The 25914-nt window shown below is 28.2% G+C and overlaps 5 protein-coding genes across 6 annotated transcripts; 2 read left to right on the forward strand and 3 right to left on the reverse strand.

Annotated features, from left to right (window-relative positions):
• Positions 1-4950: 4950 nt before the first annotated feature.
• LOC126843246 (uncharacterized) lies at positions 4951-7840 on the reverse strand. Its single transcript, XM_050580637.1, has 5 exons — positions 7080-7840; positions 6555-7006; positions 6006-6353; positions 5871-5927; positions 4951-5363 (listed from the first exon to the last, which is right to left on the reverse strand). Exons 1-5 carry the CDS (start codon positions 7428-7430, stop codon positions 5171-5173), a joined length of 1401 nt encoding a protein of 466 aa, XP_050436594.1. The 5' UTR covers positions 7431-7840; the 3' UTR covers positions 4951-5170.
• Positions 7841-8314: 474 nt separating this feature from the next.
• LOC126844444 (UPF0545 protein C22orf39 homolog) lies at positions 8315-9442 on the reverse strand. The gene is made up of 3 exons (XM_050582649.1): positions 9247-9442; positions 8700-8864; positions 8315-8620 (listed from the first exon to the last, which is right to left on the reverse strand). Exons 1-3 carry the CDS (start codon positions 9292-9294, stop codon positions 8414-8416), a joined length of 420 nt encoding a protein of 139 aa, XP_050438606.1. The 5' UTR covers positions 9295-9442; the 3' UTR covers positions 8315-8413.
• Positions 9443-9597: 155 nt separating this feature from the next.
• Positions 9598-11503, forward strand: LOC126845991 (ER membrane protein complex subunit 7 homolog). The gene is made up of 4 exons (XM_050585082.1): positions 9598-9983; positions 10471-10729; positions 10802-10876; positions 10940-11503. Exons 1-4 carry the CDS (start codon positions 9802-9804, stop codon positions 11093-11095), a joined length of 672 nt encoding a protein of 223 aa, XP_050441039.1. The 5' UTR covers positions 9598-9801; the 3' UTR covers positions 11096-11503.
• On the reverse strand, positions 11155-13862 carry LOC126845982 (protein unc-50 homolog A). The gene is made up of 7 exons (XM_050585072.1): positions 13404-13862; positions 13190-13338; positions 13060-13125; positions 12853-12973; positions 12510-12649; positions 11622-11723; positions 11155-11474 (listed from the first exon to the last, which is right to left on the reverse strand). The coding sequence occupies exons 1-7, from the start codon at positions 13472-13474 to the stop codon at positions 11338-11340; spliced, it is 786 nt and encodes a 261-aa protein (XP_050441029.1). The 5' UTR covers positions 13475-13862; the 3' UTR covers positions 11155-11337.
• A 2113-nt stretch (positions 13863-15975) lies between these two features.
• LOC126843395 (cytochrome P450 4c21-like) lies at positions 15976-24912 on the forward strand. Of its 2 annotated transcripts, none has more exons than XM_050580932.1 (8): positions 15976-16047; positions 19412-19635; positions 19747-19941; positions 20191-20440; positions 21008-21293; positions 22655-22731; positions 22836-23025; positions 23114-24912. In XM_050580932.1, the coding sequence occupies exons 1-8, from the start codon at positions 16018-16020 to the stop codon at positions 23440-23442; spliced, it is 1581 nt and encodes a 526-aa protein (XP_050436889.1). In that variant the 5' UTR covers positions 15976-16017; the 3' UTR covers positions 23443-24912. The 2 variants fall into 2 exon arrangements, with proteins under 2 accessions (XP_050436889.1, XP_050436881.1); XM_050580924.1 differs by lacking the exon at positions 15976-16047 and adding an exon at positions 17114-17261.
• Positions 24913-25914: the final 1002 nt, after the last annotated feature.

A 25914-nucleotide genomic window follows, 5' to 3' on the forward strand; every position in this document is an offset into this window, starting at 1 on the left:
CGCTGGAAGACGGTGGCCTTTACAGACAAATCAAGGCAGCCTGTAACAATTTCAACAATATTATGTACTTAAGTCTAAAACTAAGTATTATTAGAAAAACGATAACAGTAATAACATTGTATAAGTTATAACTAATTTTATGTTTCGGTATAATTCGTATTTGTATTAGATACGATAAAATTCCCGAACCTGATTTGCTCAATGCAATTATCAAGTTAGAAGCGGCCAACGAGGAGCTGAGAAGTTTGATGAAACTCAAAGAGACCCACGATCAAATGATAACGGGTTTAAAAGAACATTACGGAGACGAGTTGAAAGGTCTACAACATTTCATCGTTCAAAACACGCCTGTTATAACTGTGAGCAAACGTGTAAATTGTCTATAATTAAATGTGCCAACAAACAAAAAAATCACCACTTTAAATGATGTCACTAAAAATCAACAAAAAAGTGTTGTTTTCCGTAGAAAATTAACTGCGATCTACGTTAATAAGCGTTGTGTGAATTGCAATTTTTAACTAATTTTGGTACGACCGCGTTGTACAGGAGCACTTAAAAGAAACGTCGGTATACTCGAAAAAAATAACTGATGAACAATCCAAACAAAATGTACTCGGCACAAAATTGGAATCGGTGAAACAAAGTATAAAACAAAAACAAGAATCCGTGTTATTAGCAGAAAAACGCATAAAAGATTGCGAACCGTACGAGGTATTGTTTGTATGGTTAGGGTCGACGTTTGGGCCACCGCCCTGGGTGTACATATTAGGGTTGGGACTAAAATTCGGATTTTGCGGATATCCGGATAATTCGGATATCCGAATATCCGGATAGGCCCAACCCTAGTACATATCTAAGCTTATATCGCCGCCCCGGTAGAACAATGACACAACTGTAAAATGGACTAAATGCTTCAATGTGTTTAGATATAGCGAACGCATGAGGTAGAAAAACGACGGAACTGTAGTTACAATAATTAATTGTGCATTCGTGAATTATATAAACATTTTAGTGAAAAATAATTTGGTTTTTTGGTTCTCCTGTAAAATTTCAATTGTTGCAGCTGTGTCATTGTTCTACCGGGGCGACGAATTATGATCTAACTCATTAGACATTTCTTTGAGAACTCTCCTAAGCGCCGTGCCTAGTGTACAAACATTGGAAGACAGAGGCTAGTAGTTTTACTGTTAAAACTGTGGCGTTCTGAATTTTCAAACACTGTTGCTGTAATTCGATATGTATACATATTGATAACTGTATATATATCTGTGGCTTGGAGTAAGAAGAGCCAATGTGTCAACTTTCGGAAAATGAGCTTTGAAGTTTTTATTTTCCATTAGGCTCTATGTTAATTTTTTTTATCAAACTCTTCACGAGTAATTCATTTTTTAGCCTCAGAGTGTGATTTTTTCACAGTATATGAAGAATGATTGAATTTTTGCAATTAGCGGACTAAATCGTTTATGCACAAAATTGACGTTGGCCCTTCTTGCTCCAAGCCACAGATATATACATGTCAAATATATATACTGCCATATATATATATATGACTATTTTTCTTCTATTTTTGTACATATAAGACATCCCTAAAATTTCAGATCCCTAGCTCAACTCCAATTTTTCCCTCGTGATTATTTTTTATTTGATTTAACGTGGAAAGTTTTAATCTAATTTAATTTATATTTGAAAAAAAAACTTAAAGCTAAATTATAGCACATGAACATCTTTCTTCTGCTACTTCGTGATAATTTTGTTTTCAGAAAATGTTTAGTTTTATTAGTTTTGGAGGGTTTGTAACTTGATAATAACAATTTTTATAGTGAAATATCAAGTGTGAATTAAAAAAATAATATTTCAAGTTTAAAAATCTTTTTTTAAATTGCAATAAAAATATTCACTATGAAATATTCAAAGTTAAGCTAAAGATCTGTGATTTTAGGAATTTCTTATTTAAATAGGCTACTATTGATTGGAGGGAAGGAGTCACAGTCTTATATCATTATTAATAGGTACAATACTATTAACGAATGTCCGTACAATTTTCAGAAATTTATAAGAGAGTATATTGACCAAGAGCCGTATTATAGAGATATATTTGATATTATAAAAAAAGTGGATGGAATGACTTTTTTGAGGAAAAAAGCTGACGACGACATAAAAAAAACCGAAAAGACAATATTTAGCGAAGAATTTCGTGTAAAGCGATTTAACAGAGTAAGACTTAAAACTTAATTTTAAGGTTTTTTTTCAAGGAATACAGAGTGATCCACATATCGTGAACCACTCAATATATCATGGGGTTTAATAAGAAAAAACATTTTTTTTTTCATATTGTTTTAATACAACGTGATCTCAATTTTTAAAATTTTTTTCTGTTTTTTCCTCTCCCATCCTAACTTTAAAACTCTTATAACATTAAAAATAGTTATCCGAAACTGGTTATCGACCAGTCAACATTTTTAGTACATTATTCTCCATTTAAAAAGTTAATAAAGTTACCATTTAGTTTTCAAAAGTTGCTATTAAAAAAACTAAGTTGGGAGGGGGGTAAAAACAAAAAAAATTGTGAAAAATTGAGATCACATTGTATAAAAACATTATGAAAAAAAAAAATTAATTTCTTATTAAACCTTATGAGATTTTGAGTGGTTCACGATAAGTAGATCCTGTATAACAAATAAATAATAATGCATGTAATATTTTATTTTACACAAACAGAAACAAAAAGTAATCTATCCAACGGCTTCCAACTATAAAGCAAGTTTACCGGGAAATCAAAACAGTTCTCGTTTAAACGAAAAGTTCGACTTAGCCATTCTCGAAGCGAAAAAAATAAAAGACTACAAAGAAAAGGAAAACCTTATTGTAAGTAACACATGACGTTAGGAATACTAAATAACAATAACTCTGCTTTCTATTATGATTTTTACCTTAATCTAATTCATCAGTCAATTTTATTTTTACTTGCATAGAGAATAGTCTAAGGGCAATTATAAATACTGTTAATAATGTGTTTGGTTTTAATTTATTATTATAACTTAAGCAATTTTATTTTAGTAATAAAAATTATACATTATTTTTTATTTATATAAAATCAAATTTATTGATTTTAATATATTTTTATATTTCCCATCATTAAAAATATAACATAATATACTATACTAATATTGTTATAATAGGTGTTCGGGTCGATATTTCAAATGTATAGACTGATATACATAAAAGAAAATGGTAAATTACCAAACTTTCTACCAAAACCAGAAGACCAACTAACATACATTTTTGAAGCTTACAAGCTTAAAGTAAAAATATTAGAAGCATGTAAGGAGATCGAAAGTCGACAAGCAGCTAAAACAAAAAAAATGATTGTGTATAAACATCCTAAAAACAAAGCATCTGTAAAGAAAGGGTTGAAAACTCCGCAAGGTCGTTGAGAAATAAAAATATATGTAACTATATATGAGAAACTTCACCCTTTACTTATTAAGAGCAAATTTCAAAACATTAAAAAAACAAAAAAAGGCACACTTAATAGGATAGTCAATAGATAAAAAAATTACGATAAAAAAGTTTGTACCATAAAAGGTGCATTACCAAGTTACAGATTAATGAAGATCGAATTTCTTTCATTCCGGACATGTATATTTTGTAAGTATGAATCATATTGTTGAAAAAATTGAAATCCATATGATATCAAACAATTGGTTATTTTGTAGCTTTGTTTTACCTTTCTTGAACGATTTACATGAGAGGTGTTTTTATGAATCGAATTTTACACGGGATTGGATCATGGGTGTGCAATTCCTAGATAATAATATTTTCCCTAATTATCTTTCCAACCTTAGACCAGAAAAATATTTCCATCTAGTTTTTATAATTTTAATGTCAATATTTAACAAGTTAGCAAAACAAATAATTGTCAAGAATATTTTTCAATGCTCCTTAAGCGTTTGGTTGTGAAAAAAATGGCATTAATGCACGGAGTCATCATAATTGCCTATTCATTGCGCCGTTTGGTTTCATGTTAGGACATGGATGCAGTATGTCTTAGTTAAATCAGGGAGGTCGTTCCAAAATATGAAAAAAATTAAATTTAATAAAAGATTAATCTATTGTACTTCAAATCAGAAATAAAACATTGACGATATTGTTGCAATAATAAAATATTTTCGGCTATAATAATTTTCGGTAAAATTATGGTCGGGCAAAATATTTTCGGCTTTTTTATAGCCCCACGCATAAATTAATACATTTTAACCATTTTTTAAATATTTTACATAAATGTATAAGTTTTAAAGGCCGCTGAACACAAATTGAAATTTTGTAAAAAAATTAGGAACATTAAAGGAGGAAATACATTTTAAATAATTATAACTGTAATTTACATCTTATTATTCAAATAGCAAATAATTATTTTAAATTATAATATAATTTCTTAAATTTCTAATGGATTTCTTAAAGAATTATATATTAATTCGAGAGAAAACCTATGGAAGACTCATTATGATAATGACAGAACCACGCATATCTTTCACTAATTCACGTACCACCTGCAGTGGCACAAAAAGAAAATTTCTATACCTCCTAGGTAATTAAACACAGTTTTATATTAAACTTATAATTTCTCTACTTTGGTTGTAGGTATCACAAATAAAATGTTACATGGATACCTAGTCTAAGATATAAAATCAATTTTAACGATTTATAAACATCTTTAATCAAAAAAAAAAAAATTAAATTCGTAAAAGAAATAGTATTAGTTTATACATGCATATGTTTAAAATTAATAGTACATGATCGTTAATTAAAAGTATTTTATATTAACAAATAACATAAAATATTTATTCTATAAGCATCTTTTCAGCCTGTGACTTGATGTCCAAACTATTAAATAATATATAAAAATAATGAGATCATAAGTTACTATGTAGACTAATTCTAAATACTAAAATATAAATAATACTGTTAAATTAAGTGTTGTTAATTAAAAAATAGTTTAACATTTTTGTTTTTTTAAGTAATAATTGCATTAAAATTAAGTCATGTTTTATTTATTTTAAGCATATTAGGCGTACTATAAGGTGCTTAATGAATTTTAAAATAATTATGTTATTTTTATATAAATTGAGTGACAAATTAACATTTAATAAAATCTGTAAAATCTAAAAAATTAAATTGAGTGCTTTAAAATATTTCCATTTGAATCTTCAGCCACAATTGTTGTGCCGATTGTTGCTAGTTGTACTGGAAGAATAAATGTCTGTTTATTATTATTTCTCAGGAACTCCCATGAATGTGTGACAAATCCATCATCACGTCTTAACTGTACAACTTTCAACCCTTTTGTTGATGTTAATAAATTTCTATAAGTAAAATACATTTCATGTTGTAATTTGTTAAAGCTAAATAATTTTTTTAGAAATTATTTATAGTTGAGAAGAAGTTTTAAAAGGAGAATAAATATAATTGTTTTTTTTTTTTAAATATTATACATCTTTCTTTGTACAAATTTGGCTAAAAAACGAATTGTAGCTACGGTTATTAATAATATTAAAAGAATTCATATATAATTCCAAACTAATCAACAAAATTTAAAAATGTAACTATTTATTTCATAAAATTACTTATTGTATAATGTATAAGATTGTTAATTAATAATGTAAAATAATGTCAGTCCAATGGCCACAGCTGTCGCGGACTTTAATAAAAAAAAAAAATAATAATAATATTAAAGTTCTTAATTTATATTCAAAGAAATTTGTCTAAAAAAAGTTAAGTGAAAATATACAGTACAGGCTGTTTTTGGTACTTCAGTCTAACTTCGCTACCCAACTGTTATAAATTTAACGTAAAAAGTATATACATATTACCTTTTCACTACATAATGAGGACCATTACTTTTTTCCTCATCATAACTGTTAAACCACCTAAAAAATATTTAAAAAAATAAACTTTAATATTAGAATGTATGGTTAATGGTTAATAAAGAAAGTTATTTTAGGTACTTATGAAACAAGAGTATTGCTGCACAACCATTTGACCAACAATTGGTTGTTGTGTCACACTCGTCTGATTTTGCATATAAATTAGTTTTGTTATTGACACTATTGTTGTTGGACAAATCTTCTTTGGCTTTGTAGTTGTTTATACAATTTTCAATACATACAATATACCTTTTTCTATTAGATATACTTTCTTGTGCCATATTTATATTATCCAATGTAAAAGTCAAATGAACATTATCAAAACCTCTGCCCATTATACCATATTTTGTATGACCCAAATCAAATGTATGCCCGATTTCATGCCATACTGACCCTAACGTTGTACTGAAACATCCCCCGAAGTTTCCCCTGTAAAAAAAAATGTATACCAAATTATTAAAGTAACATGTTATAGTTAATTATCAGTGGCGTAATTGGATAAACACCGTGTGTTTCACCTCCAACATTTCCATGTACCTGCAGATAGAATAGATGAGGACATGCAGTTGGAAGTGAGACCCATAGCATACACCCTTGTCCCTTAGGACACCACTGTTTTACATTACATACCTAAAGCAACTGTCGTCCAACAATACATTGGTATCGACTTTTTTCATGTTAGTGAAACACTGTAAGACTTCTTTCAGTTGACTTGGCCACGTGTAAAGACATCCGGTACCAAACAATGCTAATCCTCCTCCTCCTAATGCAACATGTCCATGTAAATTTTCTCCATCCCAATATGTGCACGATAAGAAGGCCAAAAATTTTCTATTTTTTGAATTTTGATTTGCAGTTAATTCTCTAGCAATGTGTTGCCATAATTTTTCTGGATTCATATTAAACACCATCTGTCTTGTAAGAGAACTCTTGATTATTTGACATTCCGTTTCCATGTAGAATGTTTTTTTTCCGAAACCTTTTTCATCCATTTTCTCTGCGGTTAACATTTGAATTAGCTTTGAGCCCAATAATATCTTTTTACACGCTATTTCTACTGAATTGTCATAATTGTTTGGAGCCTAAATTTAAAAAAAAATCCGTTAACTAACTGCAATAAAAAATATATTATAAAATACATTTTAAGTTTATCACCTGAAATTTTCCATCGTGATCAGCACATATCACATACACAGGACTCACAGTATATTTAGTTGTTCGCGGTTTAAAAATTACATCTATTTGTAATAAATCTTCTCCGTACTTAAAAATAATTTTGTTATTGCCAATTTTTAATTCTATTATTACTTTAAATCTGTTGTTATAAATTGTCCATAAAGATGTATCACAATAATTGTTATTAACTGAAATATGTTTAATTAGAAATTGAGATTTATCATTATTTGCGTTTTGTATACATCCTTTAAGTAATATTATCGGGTACGTAAATATTTCATTATCTACTACATTTGTTAAGCATATATTATTACTAGTTTTTGTATTCATTGTTTTTTAAATCACACATGTAGTTCAATTTAAATAATTGCAAAACTCTAATAAAAAATATTAGATTTTCACTATACTGAAAATAAAGAAAATGCTTATAGCATATTAATTATTAGGTTTCGTGGAGAAATAACTGGGTAAGTTAAGGTAATTAAAAAAATTTATCCTATGATTACGTAAATAGTAAAATTTGTCATCTTAATTTTAAATGAGGTCTACTGTTTAGTATCTACGCTCAGACCTCAAAGGGATAATCAATAATAGTATCATATCATATGATAGTGTTATCATACCTCTACTGAGGATAAGTCAGTCGGCAGTCCCTGAAAAGAAAACTTGACATTTCATAATTCATAATGGTTAATGATTATATTATGATAGCTAGATAAAACATAGTAGAGTAATAACCACTACCACAGATTATATTTTATATAATACAAACAAAATAAATATGTAATATTATTTAATAAAACGCAAAATCATATGAAAAAATATAGACTTTTTTAAAGTACTTCAATAAAACATTCACCAGAAATAAGGTCAAATAAATGTATTATTAAAATGTATTTTTGTTGTTAAATAATAATAATAAAAAAAATTCTACATTATAATTTATACTTTATACTAGACAAAAAAATTATACCAGAGCTTTAAAGATTACAAAAGAGGTTAATTTCATATTACTAATAATATGTTTGATATTAGATTAGTCGTTAAAAACTAAATAGTAAATAGATGTTTAAAAAAAAATTTAATCAAGTTTAGTCATAATAATGATAAGGGATTTTCAAATAATACCATAAAACATAATATTATACGGTATTATTATTATACCATATAGTATAATAGGTATCATAGAAGCCTATCAGAAAGCATAACTAAAATTAAAATACTAAAAAAAAATATATATTATAATTAACAGCAAATATATTTAATAGAACTCAACAATTATTGTTACCTAACGCTATACTACAATAAAGATTTTACATAATTGAACATTTTTTACTATTAGCTGCTTCGTCATAGTCAAAATTATCAAAATTCAAAGAAGATTTTCTATCAGCTATATAATCTGGCAGTGGATCGTTCCAATTTTCTGGTGGAGTGGTTCTATTTTCCCATATATTATTGGCGAAATGGTTTTTCCATCGCTCATTTCTTTTGTTTATTTCACTTTGAATTAAAGCCTCCTAAAAACCATCAAATAACTAATTGTTAAATATAAATCTTAACATTGAATAATAACAAAAGAATTTAAGTTATTTGTACAGCTGCTTTAGTGTCATGTTTCGATTTCCATTTGCAACATTCAAGATAATCTTTGTGGTGCTGCCTACAATCAATTGTTTTTCCATAAATAAATAGTTGATGTAATCTTGACATCATTGAAGTGCAATTTTTATACTCAAATTTGTAAATATCACACGGTCGAATCTATAAATATAAAAATCAATATTACCACATCGATATATTACAATTAATTATTTAAAAAACAACACAATACTCATTAAAATATTCAAGTTAAAAGTTGGGAACCGAGAAAAATTTGAGTAATACTCAATAGCTTAATAAAATGTATTTTTATTGAACTAATTAATGATACTACATTAGTTTTATTAATATAATAGTGTTTAAATTTGTTTCATTATGTGAAAATGGGTGTTTATAATAACAATTGTAAAATGTTAAAAGTAATAATGTTCCTCAATGAAAGAAAATGGCATTAGAATGTATTCAAAAATGGATTTTCTAACTATGTTAAAGGCTTTTTAAGACTTGGAACATATTTTATTATTTCGAAATAATTAGAAATTACCAGCCATGTGTCTAAATCAGATACTTCAGTATTCGATTCATCAGTCATTTTGGCGATCTATATAAACTTTTAAATAGTAAACACTAACAAAAAAGTTGAATTCAGACTATGTATAGTTCTATATAATTCCAAAAAATGAAGTAATAACATTAGTATTAGGACTACTGAGTTTTACTCTTTACTCATTACGCCGGTTTTTGACTTGTTTGAGAAAGTAATTTTTTATTTGATAACACAAAGTATTAGACCAGGTTTATGATATAAGTTCAGTGACCAAACATAACCGTGGCCTTGGTAACCGGAAAAGCTTTTATCAATAGATTTATCAATAGATTTTTATATAATATTTTATTATTCCCGATCGTGATTCGTGATATTCAATTATCTGTGGATCCAAGAATAGGTATAGTCCATACTCCATACTTTATTTTTATGTGTTCTAAGTGAACTGTTATGTAAAATTGTAAGTAAGAAAGTAAAAAAAAAGTACAAAGCAAAATATTGATAACGGTGGAATACAATTTTCTCGTTTCAAAGAAATCGAATCTTTTTAAAATGTACTTTTACTCATCAATTGTTATTATTTTAATCGCTTCAAACTACGTCTACGGTCAAACTGACTCCAATCAAGAACTTTATGATATAGAAGGAACAGTAATGCTACCGAACATGACGACTTCCTGGTTAGCGGAAACAGTTGTTCATCTAAAAGGCGGAGAAGCGATCGGTTTCCTAAGGTAAAAACAATCAGGGTAAACTGGAGTAACTGTAAATGAATGAAGCAAATGTAAATAATATTTATTAACCCTTTCATTCCTGGGATTTTTTTTTTTTTTTTAAATAAATCTACAATTTGTTTACGTATTGGACTGATTATCAATATAGCTGTGTTGATTTTAATATCATTAATCTATACTAGAACTTGTGTTTAAAGACATTTTTTATAATGATAGTACGTTGTTAATATTTTATTCGATTTTTAAAGTTATAACCTCATACGAGGATATCAGTAACGAAAGGGTTACAAAAAGGACTTGATCTAGATAATGGATGGAAATGTTTACACATAATTATATACTTGGATATATAACATCTAATATATATATATATCTATATAGTTATAGTTTAAATTTTAGTATTATTTTTAAAAGTTGAAGTTTTTGCATGAAAAAAAATAAAACAAAAACCATACTGTTTTCTAGAAAGTGTAATTCATTTTTATAGGAAAAATGGTTCTTTCGTCATATCAAAAGTACCATCTGGGTCGTATGTCGTGGAAGTAATAAATCCCAATTATATATACGAACCTGTCAGAGTGGAAATTAATTCTAAAGGCAGATACCGAGCACGCAAAGTAAACTATATACAGTCTTCACATGTCCATCAAGTAGCTTACCCATTAGAGTTTGTTAACTATATGCCTGCTAAGTATTTCTACTCGCGAGAACAGTGGAAAATAACAGACTTTCTATTTAACTCAATGGTGATTTTTTTTTACTTTAATTACTTGCTTTAACAATCAAATGTATTACAATATTTGTATTTTTCTAATTAGGTTTTAACAATGGTATTGCCTCTCCTCGCCATTGTGGTTTTGCCAAAATTGATGAATGATCCGGAAACAAAAAAGGTTTGCCAAAATATTTTTGCTATAAAATATTTTAATTATTTTATTTTGGTTAACTTTTTTTAGGAAATGGAACAACTTACCAGCTATAAGCATGACATGCCCGAAATGTCTGAAATGATTACATCGTTTTTCACTGGAAATCCACCAGCTACCAACGACAAACCAAAAGAAAAGACAAAGGCCATTAAGAATTCAAAAAAATCAAATAAAAGCAACTAGTTTAAGTGATATTTGTAAATTTTCCCTAATATAGAAGTTAGACACATGTACATACAATCTATAAGCTTTATAAACAGATAGTGTTGTTTTTTTTTATTTGTACAAAAGTATAATATGATCATAAACTAATATCAATATTTAACTGATGGTTATAAAAATAGATTGACTTATTATATACATACAAAAATAATCTCAACATAAGATTAACACACACACACATACATTATATGCATATTTTGTATTCATAGCACTCTGTAGTGGTAAAAATCCATGACCAATTGACACATGTTAAAGCTTGCAGCTAATGACACAATATATAATAAAAATAGTAAAACAAATGGCGCCAACAGTACTTGTGTTCCTTGTATAATTGGTAAACCTATAAATAAAATTGAATTAATAATAATATTTTAACAACATAATATATATATGTATGTATATAATTATCATGTAAAATCAAAAAGTGAAAATTGGGTGCATACGGTGTACAATCTTACGACTACACCACTGATAATAATGTACTTACAGCTATATCCTAGGAAGGTAATGTAGAGATAATATCCAAGCGCTATGACCCATAATGTATTTCCGATGAAAATTGGAAGAAACCAATCATGTCTCAGAAATACTAAAAAAATTAAATTTTAAATTATTATATCTCTGGTCGTTATTCTATTAAAAGGGTTTACACAATGCTTGACTAGGGAGGCATAGACTGAGTACATTGATTAATAATCAACTAGTGTTATTTTATGGCTCCTCTTTGTTTTTTTTCTCAAGTTATATACATAGAAATATAGAATGGTATGTCACTTTGTCTTATTTCGAACAGATGCAATAATACTTTATGTTGAATCAAAAATAAAACGCTTTTTTTAAGTTTAAAATAAAAATCAACAACAATTTAAAAAATAACCCTTTGTTTTTATCAGGGATTGAAAACTACCAAATTTACTTGGGAAACGAAACAACTTTTGTTTTGTTTCTGTGCGCTTTTTGTAAAGCTTAATACAATTTTTTTTTTTATAATTACAATTTACAAAGTTTACTTAGAAAAAATATGTCTCAGAATTAATGTATTCAATTTATTAAAATAATAGTACATTAATATTTTCAATTTTTTTCTTTAAAAAAAAAAAGGAAAATTCCTACATTAATTTTAAATTAAAGTTCTATATGACATTAAATTCAATCAAATATTTAATCATACAAAGAATGATGAAGTATTATTGTTGTCTTGTGATAATTATTAATTTTCTTAAGATGAATGAAAAGAAGGGAATGGGCAATCGGGGTTGTTTAAGGTCTGCTATTAGCTAGGAAATGCACATTTTATACACGTTATTGACTACACCTTTTTTCTAAATCCATCAATGAGCTTAAACTTAAATGGCTATAAAGTAATACAACTTACTATGATAGAAAAATAATTGAAAAATATGCGATATGACTAACATAGGAACAAATGCATTCAAGTGCACGTCAAACGCATAAGCCCATTCGACGTCTTGTCCTTTGTAGTTTGACTTAATCAAGTATTTATTCGTAACCAACCTAAAAATAAATACTTGTAATAATATATTTCAAAGTGTCTATTATCTTAAAATATAAAAATGGGACTAACAATTTTCTATTTAATTTGTAATGTAAAAATAGTGGAACAAAATATTCAATTTTATTCATAATGCATTTTTAAAAAAATTTAAGTATTCTATAAAATAAATTATGTTACAACATAAAAAATGATAAAATATTACCATAATAATGTACTTATGCATATACCACATAATAGACAATCAACAGCAACAATATACAATAAGAATTTAAAAAACGCAGCAATGCCAAGTTTTAACACAAACGTGAATGCTATAGATGAAACTAAAAAAATTTATAAATTAATAAATTATTAAACTGATTTAGATTACTTAATATACCATAATGATTTTATGGTTTTAATCATTTACCACAGAGTAATCCGCCCAGTAGTACGAGAAATGCAGGATCATCTCGAGCAAATTGCGATTTGGTTTCTAGTAATACAAATAACATAAAATTGTATTGAAATTTTACTATTTCCAACAATAGACAAATTACCTTTTCTATGCTGAAAATTTCGATACACTTTTTGTGGGTTGATAAACAAAAATGTCATTTGCCATAGTGCAAACTCAAAGTCCATTTGTTCAAAATTCAACAACTTCCGCAAATAACGATATCGTTTTACTGCTGCTGTCATACATGTTCTAAAAATGTAGTTTTATATTTATATATTGAGAAAAAAATAGTTAATAACTAGATAATGTTTTACCTTTGAGTTACGGGTGTAGGCAGATATGTCAAAGACGATGTTGAACGGAATGAATTCACACTACTTGGCATTGTATTTGACGAAAAATCATTGAGTGAGTCAAATTCGATATACTTGACTAAGTATAGATTTTCTTATACTTCGATTTTCATCCAATATAGGAGCTGTGGGTATTTAATACCAAGAGTAGGATGTTATTAATTAATAAATTAAAACTTATTTATGCGTTTTAATAAGCGTTTTGACTTTTGTGTAAACTAAAATTTCTCATAATCAAAATATTACTGTTATGATAATAAATATTGATAATAGAAGTTGAAATATTGTTGGACGAATACACATAGACTTGATAACAACATTCCCGTTTGAGGCATAATAATAATATACTATACTTGTCTATGGTCAGTGGCCTATGTGATTTGGGAATAATATAATATCTATTTGTTGGACATTATGTTATTAGTTGATGTCTGACGGTACATTTTACTGTTTATCAATTATCACGTAGTTCGTGCTCTATTGGATAAACACTGAACCATAGATTAAAATATTATGTAGTATAGATGAGAAATGCCCGTCTATGGGTTTGGGGTTTATATTTTAGATTTCGTAACAGTCTTAACTCAGTTAAATCTATAAATTTTGGTAAAATCTTGTTGCCATTTACTTTTGGCGCAATTTTAGAAAACGCTTCGATGTGAATCTGTGGATACTAGACCCCATTTAGCCCAAGTGGGGTTAACCTGCTCAGTAAAATATTACCTAAGTTACTTAGGTAATTTTTTACTGAGCTGGTTTGGACTGTGCTGGATTCTAACTATTTCCACATTCACATCGTAGCATTTGATTGCGGTGACATTCAGATTTAAAAATATTGACTTGACCAAACTTTGTTAACTTCTATACTGATCCATACTGTACTTAGTTGGACTTTAGTGGTTTGGACTCTACTAGTCGACACTGTACTGGTTTAGTTTGTACTTGGGTATTTATGCTGGGTTAAACTATATTTTTACTTAGTAGTCATTTTATTTTACATTTTCAAAAATTAAAGATAATTTATCTCAGTTAAAATATACTGTCAACAAATAGAACAAATGTAAATCCAACTTTAAAAAATACTAGCACAATGGAATATGGGCAGTGCAGTGTCGCAAATCGGTTCAGTGGTTTAATATATATCGTAGGCGACATAACCAAATAAAAAACCCATGAATATACAAATAATTAAAAATTCTTCATTGTTTGAACATTACGTTCTATGTTCGCGTTGAAATTAAAACGCCAAACATAATTAAAATCGTGTTTTCGATTTTTACTTTACAAGCTTGAATAGTCAGCAAATATCTCTTAATAAAACTTAATCTGATCTTCAAATATAGACTGGCATAATTGATTATTACAGAAACGGTAATTCTATGCTAAAATATAATTATTATTTACTTTATTCAAAATAACGACATTTTATTAAAATTATAAAGTACACTTTAACTAACTAGTTTTTAATCTAATACTTTTTTAAAATTAATAAAGTAATTTACATACTTTAAGTCACTATGAATTATGTTATTCACAATTTGTGAGTAAAGGAATTAGGTAATAAAAAGGATTATTTTGCTACTGGACAGTATTTCAGAAAAGATTCCGTTATAAGGTACCTAATTACCATAATTAGACATGAAATTCGGGATTATTATAACAATCAAACTTCGTAATAGTTAATACTTATTTTTAATACTTATTTTCATAAACTAAACAATGAAGCTGTTGACAGTACTATTTATTCTAGATTTGATGTAGAGCTGAGAAGGTATTTTTTTACAATAATTTCTTACTTAGGCTAAAAATTTACAAAAAAAAGCTTACTAAAATTATTTGTATAGGATATTCTTTAGATATAGTGTTAGTAATACTGTATTACAGTCTACCGATTTACGATTAAAACCCAAAAAATATAATTAACTTTTTCCCCTAGAAGTGTTAAAAGCATTTTGTTTTATTTCACTTTTTTCGGTAGATTTAGGACTTATGGTGTGAAAATTTGACTGAAGGTGAATTCTTAAACTCTTTAGAGTAGTGGGGCTATAACGTACATTTTCCCCAAAAATCTGTTGCCAAACTTTATTTTTATTAAAGACAACCCCGATAAAGGATGAAATTACACTTGCACCGTATTCTTTTTTTAAATAGCCACGTGTGAATGAATTTATAGTCAACAGGTATCAGATGAATTATTTTTTCGTTATATTGTTAATTGCGAAACAGCGAGTAACGAGTCGTTAGCTTAGGTTGACACTAAATTGAAATAAACATTAAACAAGACGATTAACCCTAAGTTAATAATACAATTTTAACCACATTATTGTTTTTACAATGATTTGTATCTATGTATGCAGTTATGCTTCGCCTTCACTAGACCCCCACCCAATCATGCTAGTTGTTTGCTTACAATACAAAACATTTATTACTTAACAAGTTGATTGCCGAGTTAATTTTGTGGTGGTGGTCATAGGCGCCGTGAGTACCAATAACGGCGTTCATTAACTTTGTTATTCTAACCGTCACAAGTTTATCAATATTTATTGTGTGGCCACAGAAAACTTTGTGTACCAAAATGAAACCCAAAGCCTGGAAGTCATACTTAGTGAGTATCAATATTGTTACTCTAAGTCTCTGAAAAATATATGTTTAAAAACTTGCTGTATACTCTGGTATTGACTTAAATTAAAATTAAACTCATTATTTATATTAATGTAAGCAGACTGACGCCATTTAGTAATAATAATTATTAATTAAAACCCCTTAAACTCATCAACATTAACAAGTTTCCACTGAACGAGGTATAAACAGATTTACTAAAACGCCCATTATTTTTAACCCTTTCGTTACTGACATCCTCGTACGAGGATTTAACTTTAAAAATATTAACAATTGTTAACGTACTATCATTATCAAAAATGTCTTTAAACACAAGTTCTAGTACCTATAGATTGATGATAAAAAAATCGACACAGCTGTATTGATAATCAATATCAGTCCGATACGTAAAAAAATTGTTGATTTTTTTTTCGAAAAAATGGTTTTTCTTATAATTATAAGATTATAGGCACCACAATAACAATTGTCTATCAGTAAATGTTTGGTCAATTGGAAACGCCTCTCATATAGAATAATCAAGTTGTATGGCGCAAAAAAGTCAGTGTGACCCGGGAAACTCCCCCTTGTCACATAAAAGCATTTGCGATAGCAGTTCACGCAGGGGTTGGATTTAGTCAGTCAGAGTATGCAGTATCTTCACGCTAGCCTATGTAATATTTTATTTTAACTTTATTGAAATATTCCAAGTACTAATTAAATATTTAAGTATTCATTTTGGAGTTTGATTTATTTAATATTCAAACACCTTACTTAATACGACATCGCATGCTACGAACCTTAAGCCTAGAATACAAACCATATGAGTTTAATGAGTACCAAACACGGTACTCATGGCAGTTAAAATATAAAAAAGTATTGTTTTCAGTAAAAACATGTGATGAAATTGTTGAATATGCAATAGTAGCTTATAGTAATTATATTAACACATTAAGAAAATCCATATTTTTATTAAAATGCGAGTGTCACAGTTTATGTATGTGCACGTAAATATAAATAACACCTATTCTAAATTCAATATTGTTTGTTTGTTTTGAATACTTGTAAGAGTGCGTTTGACATATTATGAGTATAAATGTTAAGAACTATTAAAAACCTAATTAGTCATTGTGTATAACGGCAAAAATGTTGACTATAGTATAAGTATTTCCAGTTTTCATCTTATAGAAAATGCAATTAAAAGAAATGGTTTCGTCTCAGCAGGTAAAACAAATTTTTAGCTCAACATTTCAATTATTGTTAGAGTAAAAAAAAATTTACGCACGCTTTAAAAAAAAACCATTTCTAATGGTTAATGATAACATAATAATTATACTAATAGTATCTTCTTCAGGTCCCTCTACAATGTCTGTTATCTAATATCTAAAATTTAAAAGTTTGCAATAGCATTCGTAATAAAATTATGTTTTTACATTTTTCATATCACTTTCCGGTGTATTTATAATAGTAATAATAATAGTTTAAAAAAATGAACGCTTCGATGCGAATCTGTGGATAGTATGTTCAAACCAGTTATAGCGGTTTAGAAGATATCGTAGGACAAGCAATAATGTACTTAAAATGTAATATTTAGTCTTACGCAGGGTGGATACGATAAGAGTTGATCGTCTGTCTATAAAAATGTATTGTCATAGTTACCCATATATCGTAGTTAACAATATAATGAAAATCATTTCATTACCTGTTGACTGTTGATTCACACACACATAGCAACCTAGAAACTGACTACGACCAAAGTGTAAATTTACTCTATTTTTGGTGTTTTTCCTTAAAAAAAAAAAAATTTACTACAGATTTTTGAGAAAATTGTTTATGTTATAGCTCCATTTTAGATATACCTTCGGTCTAATTTTCAGATCCAAATCTCTAAAACTTTGCTTGAAAAAGTGAAATAAAGAAAAAAATTCTATCTCTTCTAGGGGAAAGGGCTTATGATATTCTTTAGGTTTGTTAATGTTTATCAATAGCACTATGTTTGAAAAACAATTCATATAAATTTGGAACTTTTTCGACTATTTTAAAAAAAGTTATAGAGCATCGTAATTTTAAGTTGAAAAATTTGTAAATTTTTTGGATGTTTTTCTCGATTTTGATGGGGAAAGGGTGACTTTTTTAAAATGTTGGCCATCTTTAGTACCTTCCAGGTATGATTTCTCATCTATAAAGTTGCTACACGAAGAAATCGGTTCAGCGGTTTACGAGTTTTCAGTTCTTTTTTATTTTTATTTTTATTTGTGGACTTTAGATAGTGATATTGTTGGTATAGGTACATTGTCTAACGAAACAAATAGTATAACTCTTTCCTTAGAAGGGGTGGAACCTTTTTCTCTGTTTCACTTTTTTAAGCGTAGGTTTAGGAAAACGAATAAACAGTCAACAGGTATCTGAAAAACTTTTTTATTGTGGTATTGCCTGTTGGTAATAGTGGCAACGAATTATAAGAAAAGATAGACGTTATTAATCGTCATTAATCTAACTTAACCTAAACGTTTAATGTATCTACCTTATTACTAAAAAAACATTTTTTTTATAACCATTAAATCATTTTTACATATGTGTATTATGATTTTTTTATTTCTTAATCGTCCACTCAAAATGTTCAATTGATTATTCCAAATTTGCAAAATTCTAAAGTACCTATCGTTACTATTCAATAGAAAAAAATAAATTATAAGATAATTTACCCATTTAATGTCAATAAAATGATATATACTTCATACGTTTCGCATCGAAGTATTTGTTTTAAAGTATTTACAGTTATAATAATTTCCCAAGAAATGTGACCTCCTCATAGTTGCTATGTCTCGATCACACTGTGCTAGTTTCTCATTTTGAAACTTAACAGTTTACTTTAAAATATTATTTACCAAACGGTAGGCTTAAATTTAAAAAGACTAAAACACGTATTGGGTTTTAACATAAATTCATCGAAAATTAGATCGACTATTTTTCGAGTATTAAGTTACTAATTATTGTAAGTAGAAATTTAAATTTTGGCAAATGAACTGCCTTCATTTGCCAAAATGTATTATAACCGGCTTAGGTCAAATATTATAAAAAGCAATAGGTAATCATTGTGGTAATAATTTATGAATTAGACAATTTGCCCTTGATTACATTAAACATCTTCGACTTCGCTTATCAATGGAATTAAGTCAATATAACTATTACAATACATCACTACCTATTAATTATTCCTACAAAAATGTAGTGATATTTTAATAATGATGATTTGACTTTTTTTTAACAATGTTATATATACATATAATCTTTTAGTTATATAACAAAATTATATTCAACAAAAATAATACCATGATAAATAAAAAAATAATTTATGGACACAATAATTTCAGGTGTTAAGGTTAATAAATGATACAAGCCTAAATAACATTATCGTTATACATATATCGGTAATATTAATTTTGGTAGTTGTATATTATAAAACAGTAAACTGGAGAAAGACTTCATTGGCAAATCGAATACCAGGTCCAGATGGTTTCTTTTTATGGGGAATGTTACCTGTTTTACTTGGAGGACCTGAAAAACTATTGATGAATATTTATAACATTTCCAGAAAGTAATTACGCTGTATTCGTGTTTATGTATTACATTTCATTACTCTTTTGGTATTCTCAAATTCTAGTAATTTGAGAGCAACAATAATTTGTTCGTTGCCTTTGTAATATAGATACGAGAATTCCTTATACAAATCGTGGATTTTTGATCGGCTATACATATTTCTTAACAAACCTGAAGATGTAGAAGCGGTTCTTACCAATCCTGATCTGTTCAAAAAATCTAAAGAATATGATGTGATAAACGAATCAATTATGGGCGATGGAATATTTACAACCAAAATATATCCTGAATGGAAAAAGAACAGGTGAACTTTTTTAGTGTTATCTCAATCTTACATTTACTTATCATTATAATTATAGGAAAAACAAAACATCAAAATTCGTAAAATAATAATACAGCGTCAATGGCAAATGTATAACACATTTAAAAGCATAATGATAACTATTAATACTTGACTTTTAAATGCTAGGAATTCAGTTTTTATCATTGATAATTATATCACCTTCGAAGTTACTTACTAATAGATATAATTTTAATTTGTTGGTACTTACAGAAAATTGGTAGCCGCGGGGTTTAAATTTTCGATTCTTAAATCGTTCGTACCAACATTTTACGAGGAAGCAAAATTCTTGAGCCAACTATTGTATGAGAAACGGGAAATCAATTCAAATGAATGTGAAATAAGCCGTGCAATTGGTATGGCGACCATGGAGATGATTGGAAGAACCGCTTTGGGTGTAAAATTTAATGCACAGAAAAACGCCAAACACGTATTTGTGGAGAATTTACAAGTCATCCAAAAGGTATACTTACAATGTATAACAACGACATTACTGTAAACCAGGACTGAAGTAAGAATATTTTAGACCCGCGCCAGATATTTTTTAGGAGACCATAGATAAATTTGACAAAAAAACAAATGCCGTATCTTTTTAATAAACACAATCTAATTATAAAATGTTTCAAAAAATAGGTATCACTTTTTGGTAACTCACTAAAAGAAAAAAATTGTATATTTTAGTAAGGACATATACGTACATTGTTTATACAGTTTATAAATTATAATTCTTTAGAACTCTTTTATCCCTGATTTATCACTTACAAATGTTTGGAGTTATTTATCACAATTATTGTATTTAAAATGTAATTTTCAGATGATAATATATGATCAAGCAATTTAAGTTCTCCTGATTTTATGTGAGCTAATTTCGAAAAGGTTCTTTCTGCGGAACAATTATAATAGTGCACCCCTCCCTTCCCCAAATTATTATTATTACTAAGTATAATTTGTAATTTAGAAGTACTTTACGTCTTTACCGATGTTTTTGAGTTGGAATGTCAGCTTATTGTAATGAACATTTGTTTTTTAGGTTTGGGAATACCGAGTGACACACCCGTGGTTTCTAAACAACAGTCTGTTTCAGTTGTCGTCGTTTAAACGTAAACATGACATTAGTCAAAGTAAAATTTACAATTTCACTGAAGATTTAATTCAGAAAAAAAATACAGAGTTGAAAAATAATACAAACAGTCAAGGAGAACATAACGAGGAGTGTATTGGTCTTAAATCTAAATCGCTTATTGAGACACTGCTCGAGAATGAACACCAGATGCCATTGAAACAAATACGGGATGAAATAATAACTATTATGATTGGTACGTGTTTTTTTTTTACATTTTATTTGGAGAGAATGTGTATTATAGGGGGCCTTTAAAAATGTTAAGACTCTTATAGACTTATAACAAAGTTTAAGTGTTATATTTTGTAATTATCATAATATTTACGATTAATCGAATTGATTGAATGGCCTAGATAAAATTTGATAATAACCGACCGAAAAATGAGCAAAAGGTAAGAAGTCGCGGTTAGGGAGGCGGATTGAACTTATTAGTCTGTTCACGCACAGCGGACTGCATTAGGTTAGCGTTAACGCCAGATCTCACTATTGCGTACACACAGAATACCAGTCTTAAAATATCTCGGTACATTCAAAGATCTAGTTTTTTTGTATTTGCAGAATTATAATAGATCCCATAGAATTAAACTTATCGAAGAACACTCCCCGGAAATCACAGATTGATTACATTTTTGTTTTATCAAAATCGTATGTACAGAGTGTTCCACAAAGACAAGGCAAATGAAATAACTTTTGTTCTAGTTAATATTTTTAAGATCGTTTTTTTAAAATTAATTTATACTAATTTGCACTATAAGCACCACATTTTTTATTGCACTTAACTATTTTACTTTTTTAAATAACTTTTTTTTCAAGATAGCTATTTTATGGCTTAACCAATTCTTTTTAAAAAAATATTCAGAATAAAATGGTTATCTTAAAAAAAAAGTAACAAAAAAATTATTTAAAAAAGTAAAACAATTGTGTAGTAAAAAACGTGGTGCTTGTAGCGCAAATGAGTATAAATTAATTAAAAAAAAAAAAAATTGTTTATAATATTCACTAGAACAAAAAGATATTTTATTTGTCTTGCCTATATGGAACACTCTCTACTGTATATTATACCTAAACATACTAACCCCTACTTCCGAAGACGGGTAAAAAGGGTCGAATTAAGTGTCCACATAAAAAATGCCTCAATAAATTTTAAACCAATAACATAATGGCCATAAGTCATAACTTTACGTTATCTCTTATATTATGAGTTATGTACCAAACGACAAGTAAATATTTTTAATTTCAAAAATTGATCTTATTTTTTAAATTAGTATATTTTTCCTGGACATTTTTTTAAACATTAATTAGCCGTATATAAAACATGTAGACTTTACTTAGATAAGTAATATAAATTATTTATTTATGTTATTAATCGTAAATGGCAAACTCAGTCTTTAATTTGGTCCAGTGCTATAAATTCAAATAGAAATTATGTTTTAAAGCATATGACATATCAAAGGAAAGAATTATGAAGCCTTTTTCATTAAATAATTCCAAAAAACAAGCGTATAAAGAGAGCTGTATTTATTTTTTGTTGTTCTACCTATTAAAGTTTGATTTTAGGAGGTCAAGACACGACAGCTATGGCGAACGCGTGTTCAATATTTATGTTGGCTCATCATCAAGATGTACAAAATAAAGTAAACTATAATTCGTTTTCAGTTTTATGAATCTTAAAGTTACACATTACAGGTATTCTTAGTAACGAAGAAATTATATATTTTTTATTCGTGCTCATTAACAGGTGTTGGAAGAGTTATTGACAATATTTTCTTCTGGCGATCCGGATCGACAACCTACCTTTGAGGATTTACAAAAGATGGATTACTTGGAACGTGTAATCAAAGAAACTTTGAGACTATTCAGCATTCTTCCCTTGTTTAGCAGAAACGTTGATAAGGAAGTTGTTATCGGAGGCTATTTAATCCCTGCAGGTATGGTCGTAGACAAATTTGTTTGATAAATTGCCACATTCGGTGCTTAAAATTACAAAGTTAACTTAATTTTAAAAAATATTTACAGGGTCAACGTTCGTAATTTTCACTGCTCTCTTACACTTAAATGCAAACATTTATCCGGAACCAGAAAAGTTCAATCCGGACAACTTCTTGCCCGAAGCATGTCACAGTCGCCAACCGTATTCCTTCATTACTTTTAGTGCTGGTTACAGGAATTGCATTGGTATCAAATATGCAATGCTTCAAATGAAAACCGTCATATCCACATTGGTCAGGTCTTATCGTCTTCGTCCGTCAGATAAGTGTGCCAAACCGGAAAATCTTCGTTTAACGTTTGGGACGACACTAAAGTTTGTCGACGGGTGTTACGTTAAAATAGAAGCGAGAACATAATCAATTATTGAAGCAGGGTGTTGAACCAGAATTATTTACATATTTGGATTTGGGTTATTCGGGTAACGGGTTATTATGTAATCATATTGGTCAGGGTTTCAATATTTTTTAGATTTTAGGTATATCGGTTTTGGTTAACCAAAATATTAACTTTACCCAATGACATATGCCAATTTTTTTGCGTTGTCTCGTCTTTCCAGATATTTTCTATAAACTGTCTAATAAAATCTTTACCTCTGTTTTTCAGACGTCTCGCGGTTATATTTCCTTTTTCTCCTTGGGTCTTCCCATTTTGTAGCATATTATTTACTGCTAGATTTTGTCCAGAGTAGGTGCATCAAAGTTGTGTTTCACTGTAATATGTTTACCTACTGATTCCATTTGTGTGTGCACTTAGCTGCAGTCTGGTTAAGCATATTTTCAAACATTTTCTTGAACTCGTTTGTAACTTTTTTTTTTATCTGTTATTAGCGATCCCTCCTCACTTTTCATAGACCTACCTTTTAAATTTTATCAACCTTAATTTCATTTGATTTTTCGAAAAAGAGTTTTACATTGTTTTTAATTCTCTCCTGAAATTCCCATTCCCTTCTTATAACTATTAATTTTGTTTATTTTTACTTGATTGCCAGAACCAGGGGTGACATTTCAGGTTTTTTTACACTATTCATTTATAAATATAAATATTTTTTTCCAAAACACTTAGACACAAAACAGTAATAACACAAATATTATAAACCTTCATACCTATTATGCTTGGTAGTCAGTTCAGACGACGGTTCATTATTAGTAAAGGTAGATAGTTGCATAAAAAAACAGATAATTACGTATCGAAAATTTGACCAGCCCATAAAAATCAAGGGTGGGGCAAATGCCCCCCCTCCCCAAATGACGCCACTGGCCAGAACTCAAAAGCTATTTATTGTCCTTACTATTGGTTCATTTATCACTATTGTCTGTGTATGAACTCTTTCCGTCATTGGCCGTTTACACAAACCACTTATTCTTTGTTGCTTTTCCTTCAAATCCTAGCGTTTCTTCAGCAACGAATTTCATCACCGAGTTCTCAAATTTCTTTCATAATTTGACTACATTCTGTTGACTGTTACGTTAGATATTTTAAATGCTTCCTTTAGTCTATTCTTGTATACTGTAACTCAACCTCCTGATTTTTTTAGAGCTTCTGTGTTTTTCCTTTTGATTGGCGCATTTGGTCGTTTTCATTTCAATTCTATTCCAAATTTTAATTTTTTTTCTTATGCTGGTCAATTTGGTTCTTCGTTTGAACGGTTGGTGACATCCATGTCTGTGGAAATGTGGTGCTACTTAATACTTCATATTTCTTGACATCTCTCATCGCAAAGTTAATTAACCTGGTGCCATTATCGTTTGATTCATTATGAAGAATTTATTTTCCAATGGTTAGCCTGTAAATTCTTCCTTGTCGTATTTGTATATGTAATCCATTTAATGTATAATTTTTTGGCAATGAACATATTTTGTATTACTTTGGTTTAGTTTATAATACTCCGAGTGTATTCTATTTGAATTTTTTAAATATAAAAATACCTGTAAATCTTTACTGTGTTTATTTAATGTAATATGCTATACCGAACTTACCAAAGATTATACTCCCCAACTTTAAGGGAGGTATCCAAGGATAATCATTAATCATTCAATATTTTTCCGAACTTTTTTCAAACGTGGAATAACCAACTCATGGATGAACAATAACATGCTAATTATTAGCATAAATAATTTTTTATTAAGCAGAAAAAGGTCAGTTCTGAAAGAGTTAATAGCGATGTTGTAGTTTGTAATTTCCAACCCATTTAGTTGTAATAAATAATTCCGTACAAATATTATAATTTTGTATTTTTGCTAAGTAAATAATTTATTTTATATAAGGTGCCAGCTGTATAAGTTCCTATTTTTTTCAAATTAGGAAACGTTTTTATTGTTCGTTTTAACATTTATTCCTAAACAAAATGAAAATCAAACTTTCGTAAAGTAAATGTTCAAAATGTTTGGGCGCATTTTAGGCAAAAATAAATAGAGTCCATTGATCAGAATCCCATGGGGTCAGATTATTGATTTCACGTGGTATAGGTACCTCATATATATTTCATTATAATTTCAATTTATTTATAAAACTTTAATTACATTTTTTCTGTTTGCAAAAACAATGAATGTATTTTACTTTTTATTCTAATATAAAGATTAAATTTTTTTTAAAGAAGTTGATATTTAGTAAGAGGGGGCAAAGCCCCACATAATAAAATATAAAATTAAAAAATAATAAAACTCTTATTTAAAGAATAAACATGTTTTTTAACTATACCTATCCAGTATATACAATTTCAAATTTCTTATTTATTTTAAAAAAATGGTCGTTAATTCAATTTTGTGGTGGACAAATTGAAAAAATAAATCTAATACAATGTAATAGTTTTTAAAACTTATTATTTAAAT

Source organism: Adelges cooleyi, unplaced genomic scaffold (assembly GCF_023614345.1).
Source record: "Adelges cooleyi isolate 19-005CV unplaced genomic scaffold, UGA_ACOO_1.1 ACOO_flye_CR_arks_rails_tigmint_CR_PRNA_108, whole genome shotgun sequence".
Lineage (NCBI taxonomy): Eukaryota > Metazoa > Arthropoda > Insecta > Hemiptera > Adelgidae > Adelges > Adelges cooleyi.

What these genes read in the sequence shown, in the direction of transcription:
- LOC126843246 (XM_050580637.1), bottom strand. Translation starts at nt 7,430, where the DNA reads ATGAATACAAAAACTAGTAATAATATATGCTTAACAAATGTAGTAGAT. An exon ending in TTGGACGACAGTTGCTTTAG is followed by an intron (nt 6,354 to 6,554) that starts GTATGTAATGTA and finishes TTTTTTTTACAG; the next exon opens with GGGAAACTTCGGGGGATGTT. An exon ending in GCAATACTCTTGTTTCATAA is followed by an intron (nt 5,928 to 6,005) that starts GTACCTAAAATA and finishes AATATTTTTTAG; the next exon opens with GTGGTTTAACAGTTATGATG.
- LOC126844444 (XM_050582649.1), bottom strand. Translation starts at nt 9,294, where the DNA reads ATGACTGATGAATCGAATACTGAAGTATCTGATTTAGACACATGGCTG. An exon ending in CTGATTTAGACACATGGCTG is followed by an intron (nt 8,865 to 9,246) that starts GTAATTTCTAAT and finishes TTATATTTATAG; the next exon opens with ATTCGACCGTGTGATATTTA. An exon ending in AACATGACACTAAAGCAGCT is followed by an intron (nt 8,621 to 8,699) that starts GTACAAATAACT and finishes GATGGTTTTTAG; the next exon opens with GAGGCTTTAATTCAAAGTGA.
- LOC126845991 (XM_050585082.1), top strand. Translation starts at nt 9,802, where the DNA reads ATGTACTTTTACTCATCAATTGTTATTATTTTAATCGCTTCAAACTAC. An exon ending in ACTTTCTATTTAACTCAATG is followed by an intron (nt 10,730 to 10,801) that starts GTGATTTTTTTT and finishes TTTTCTAATTAG; the next exon opens with GTTTTAACAATGGTATTGCC. An exon ending in ATGATCCGGAAACAAAAAAG is followed by an intron (nt 10,877 to 10,939) that starts GTTTGCCAAAAT and finishes AACTTTTTTTAG; the next exon opens with GAAATGGAACAACTTACCAG.
- LOC126845982 (XM_050585072.1), bottom strand. Translation starts at nt 13,474, where the DNA reads ATGCCAAGTAGTGTGAATTCATTCCGTTCAACATCGTCTTTGACATAT. An exon ending in AAATTTTCAGCATAGAAAAG is followed by an intron (nt 13,126 to 13,189) that starts GTAATTTGTCTA and finishes TTGTATTACTAG; the next exon opens with AAACCAAATCGCAATTTGCT. An exon ending in TCAATTATTTTTCTATCATA is followed by an intron (nt 11,724 to 12,509) that starts GTAAGTTGTATT and finishes TAATTTTTTTAG; the next exon opens with TATTTCTGAGACATGATTGG.
- LOC126843395 (XM_050580924.1), top strand. Translation starts at nt 17,229, where the DNA reads ATGCAATTAAAAGAAATGGTTTCGTCTCAGCAG. An exon ending in AAATGGTTTCGTCTCAGCAG is followed by an intron (nt 17,262 to 19,411) that starts GTAAAACAAATT and finishes CAATAATTTCAG; the next exon opens with GTGTTAAGGTTAATAAATGA. An exon ending in ATCAAGATGTACAAAATAAA is followed by an intron (nt 22,732 to 22,835) that starts GTAAACTATAAT and finishes GCTCATTAACAG; the next exon opens with GTGTTGGAAGAGTTATTGAC.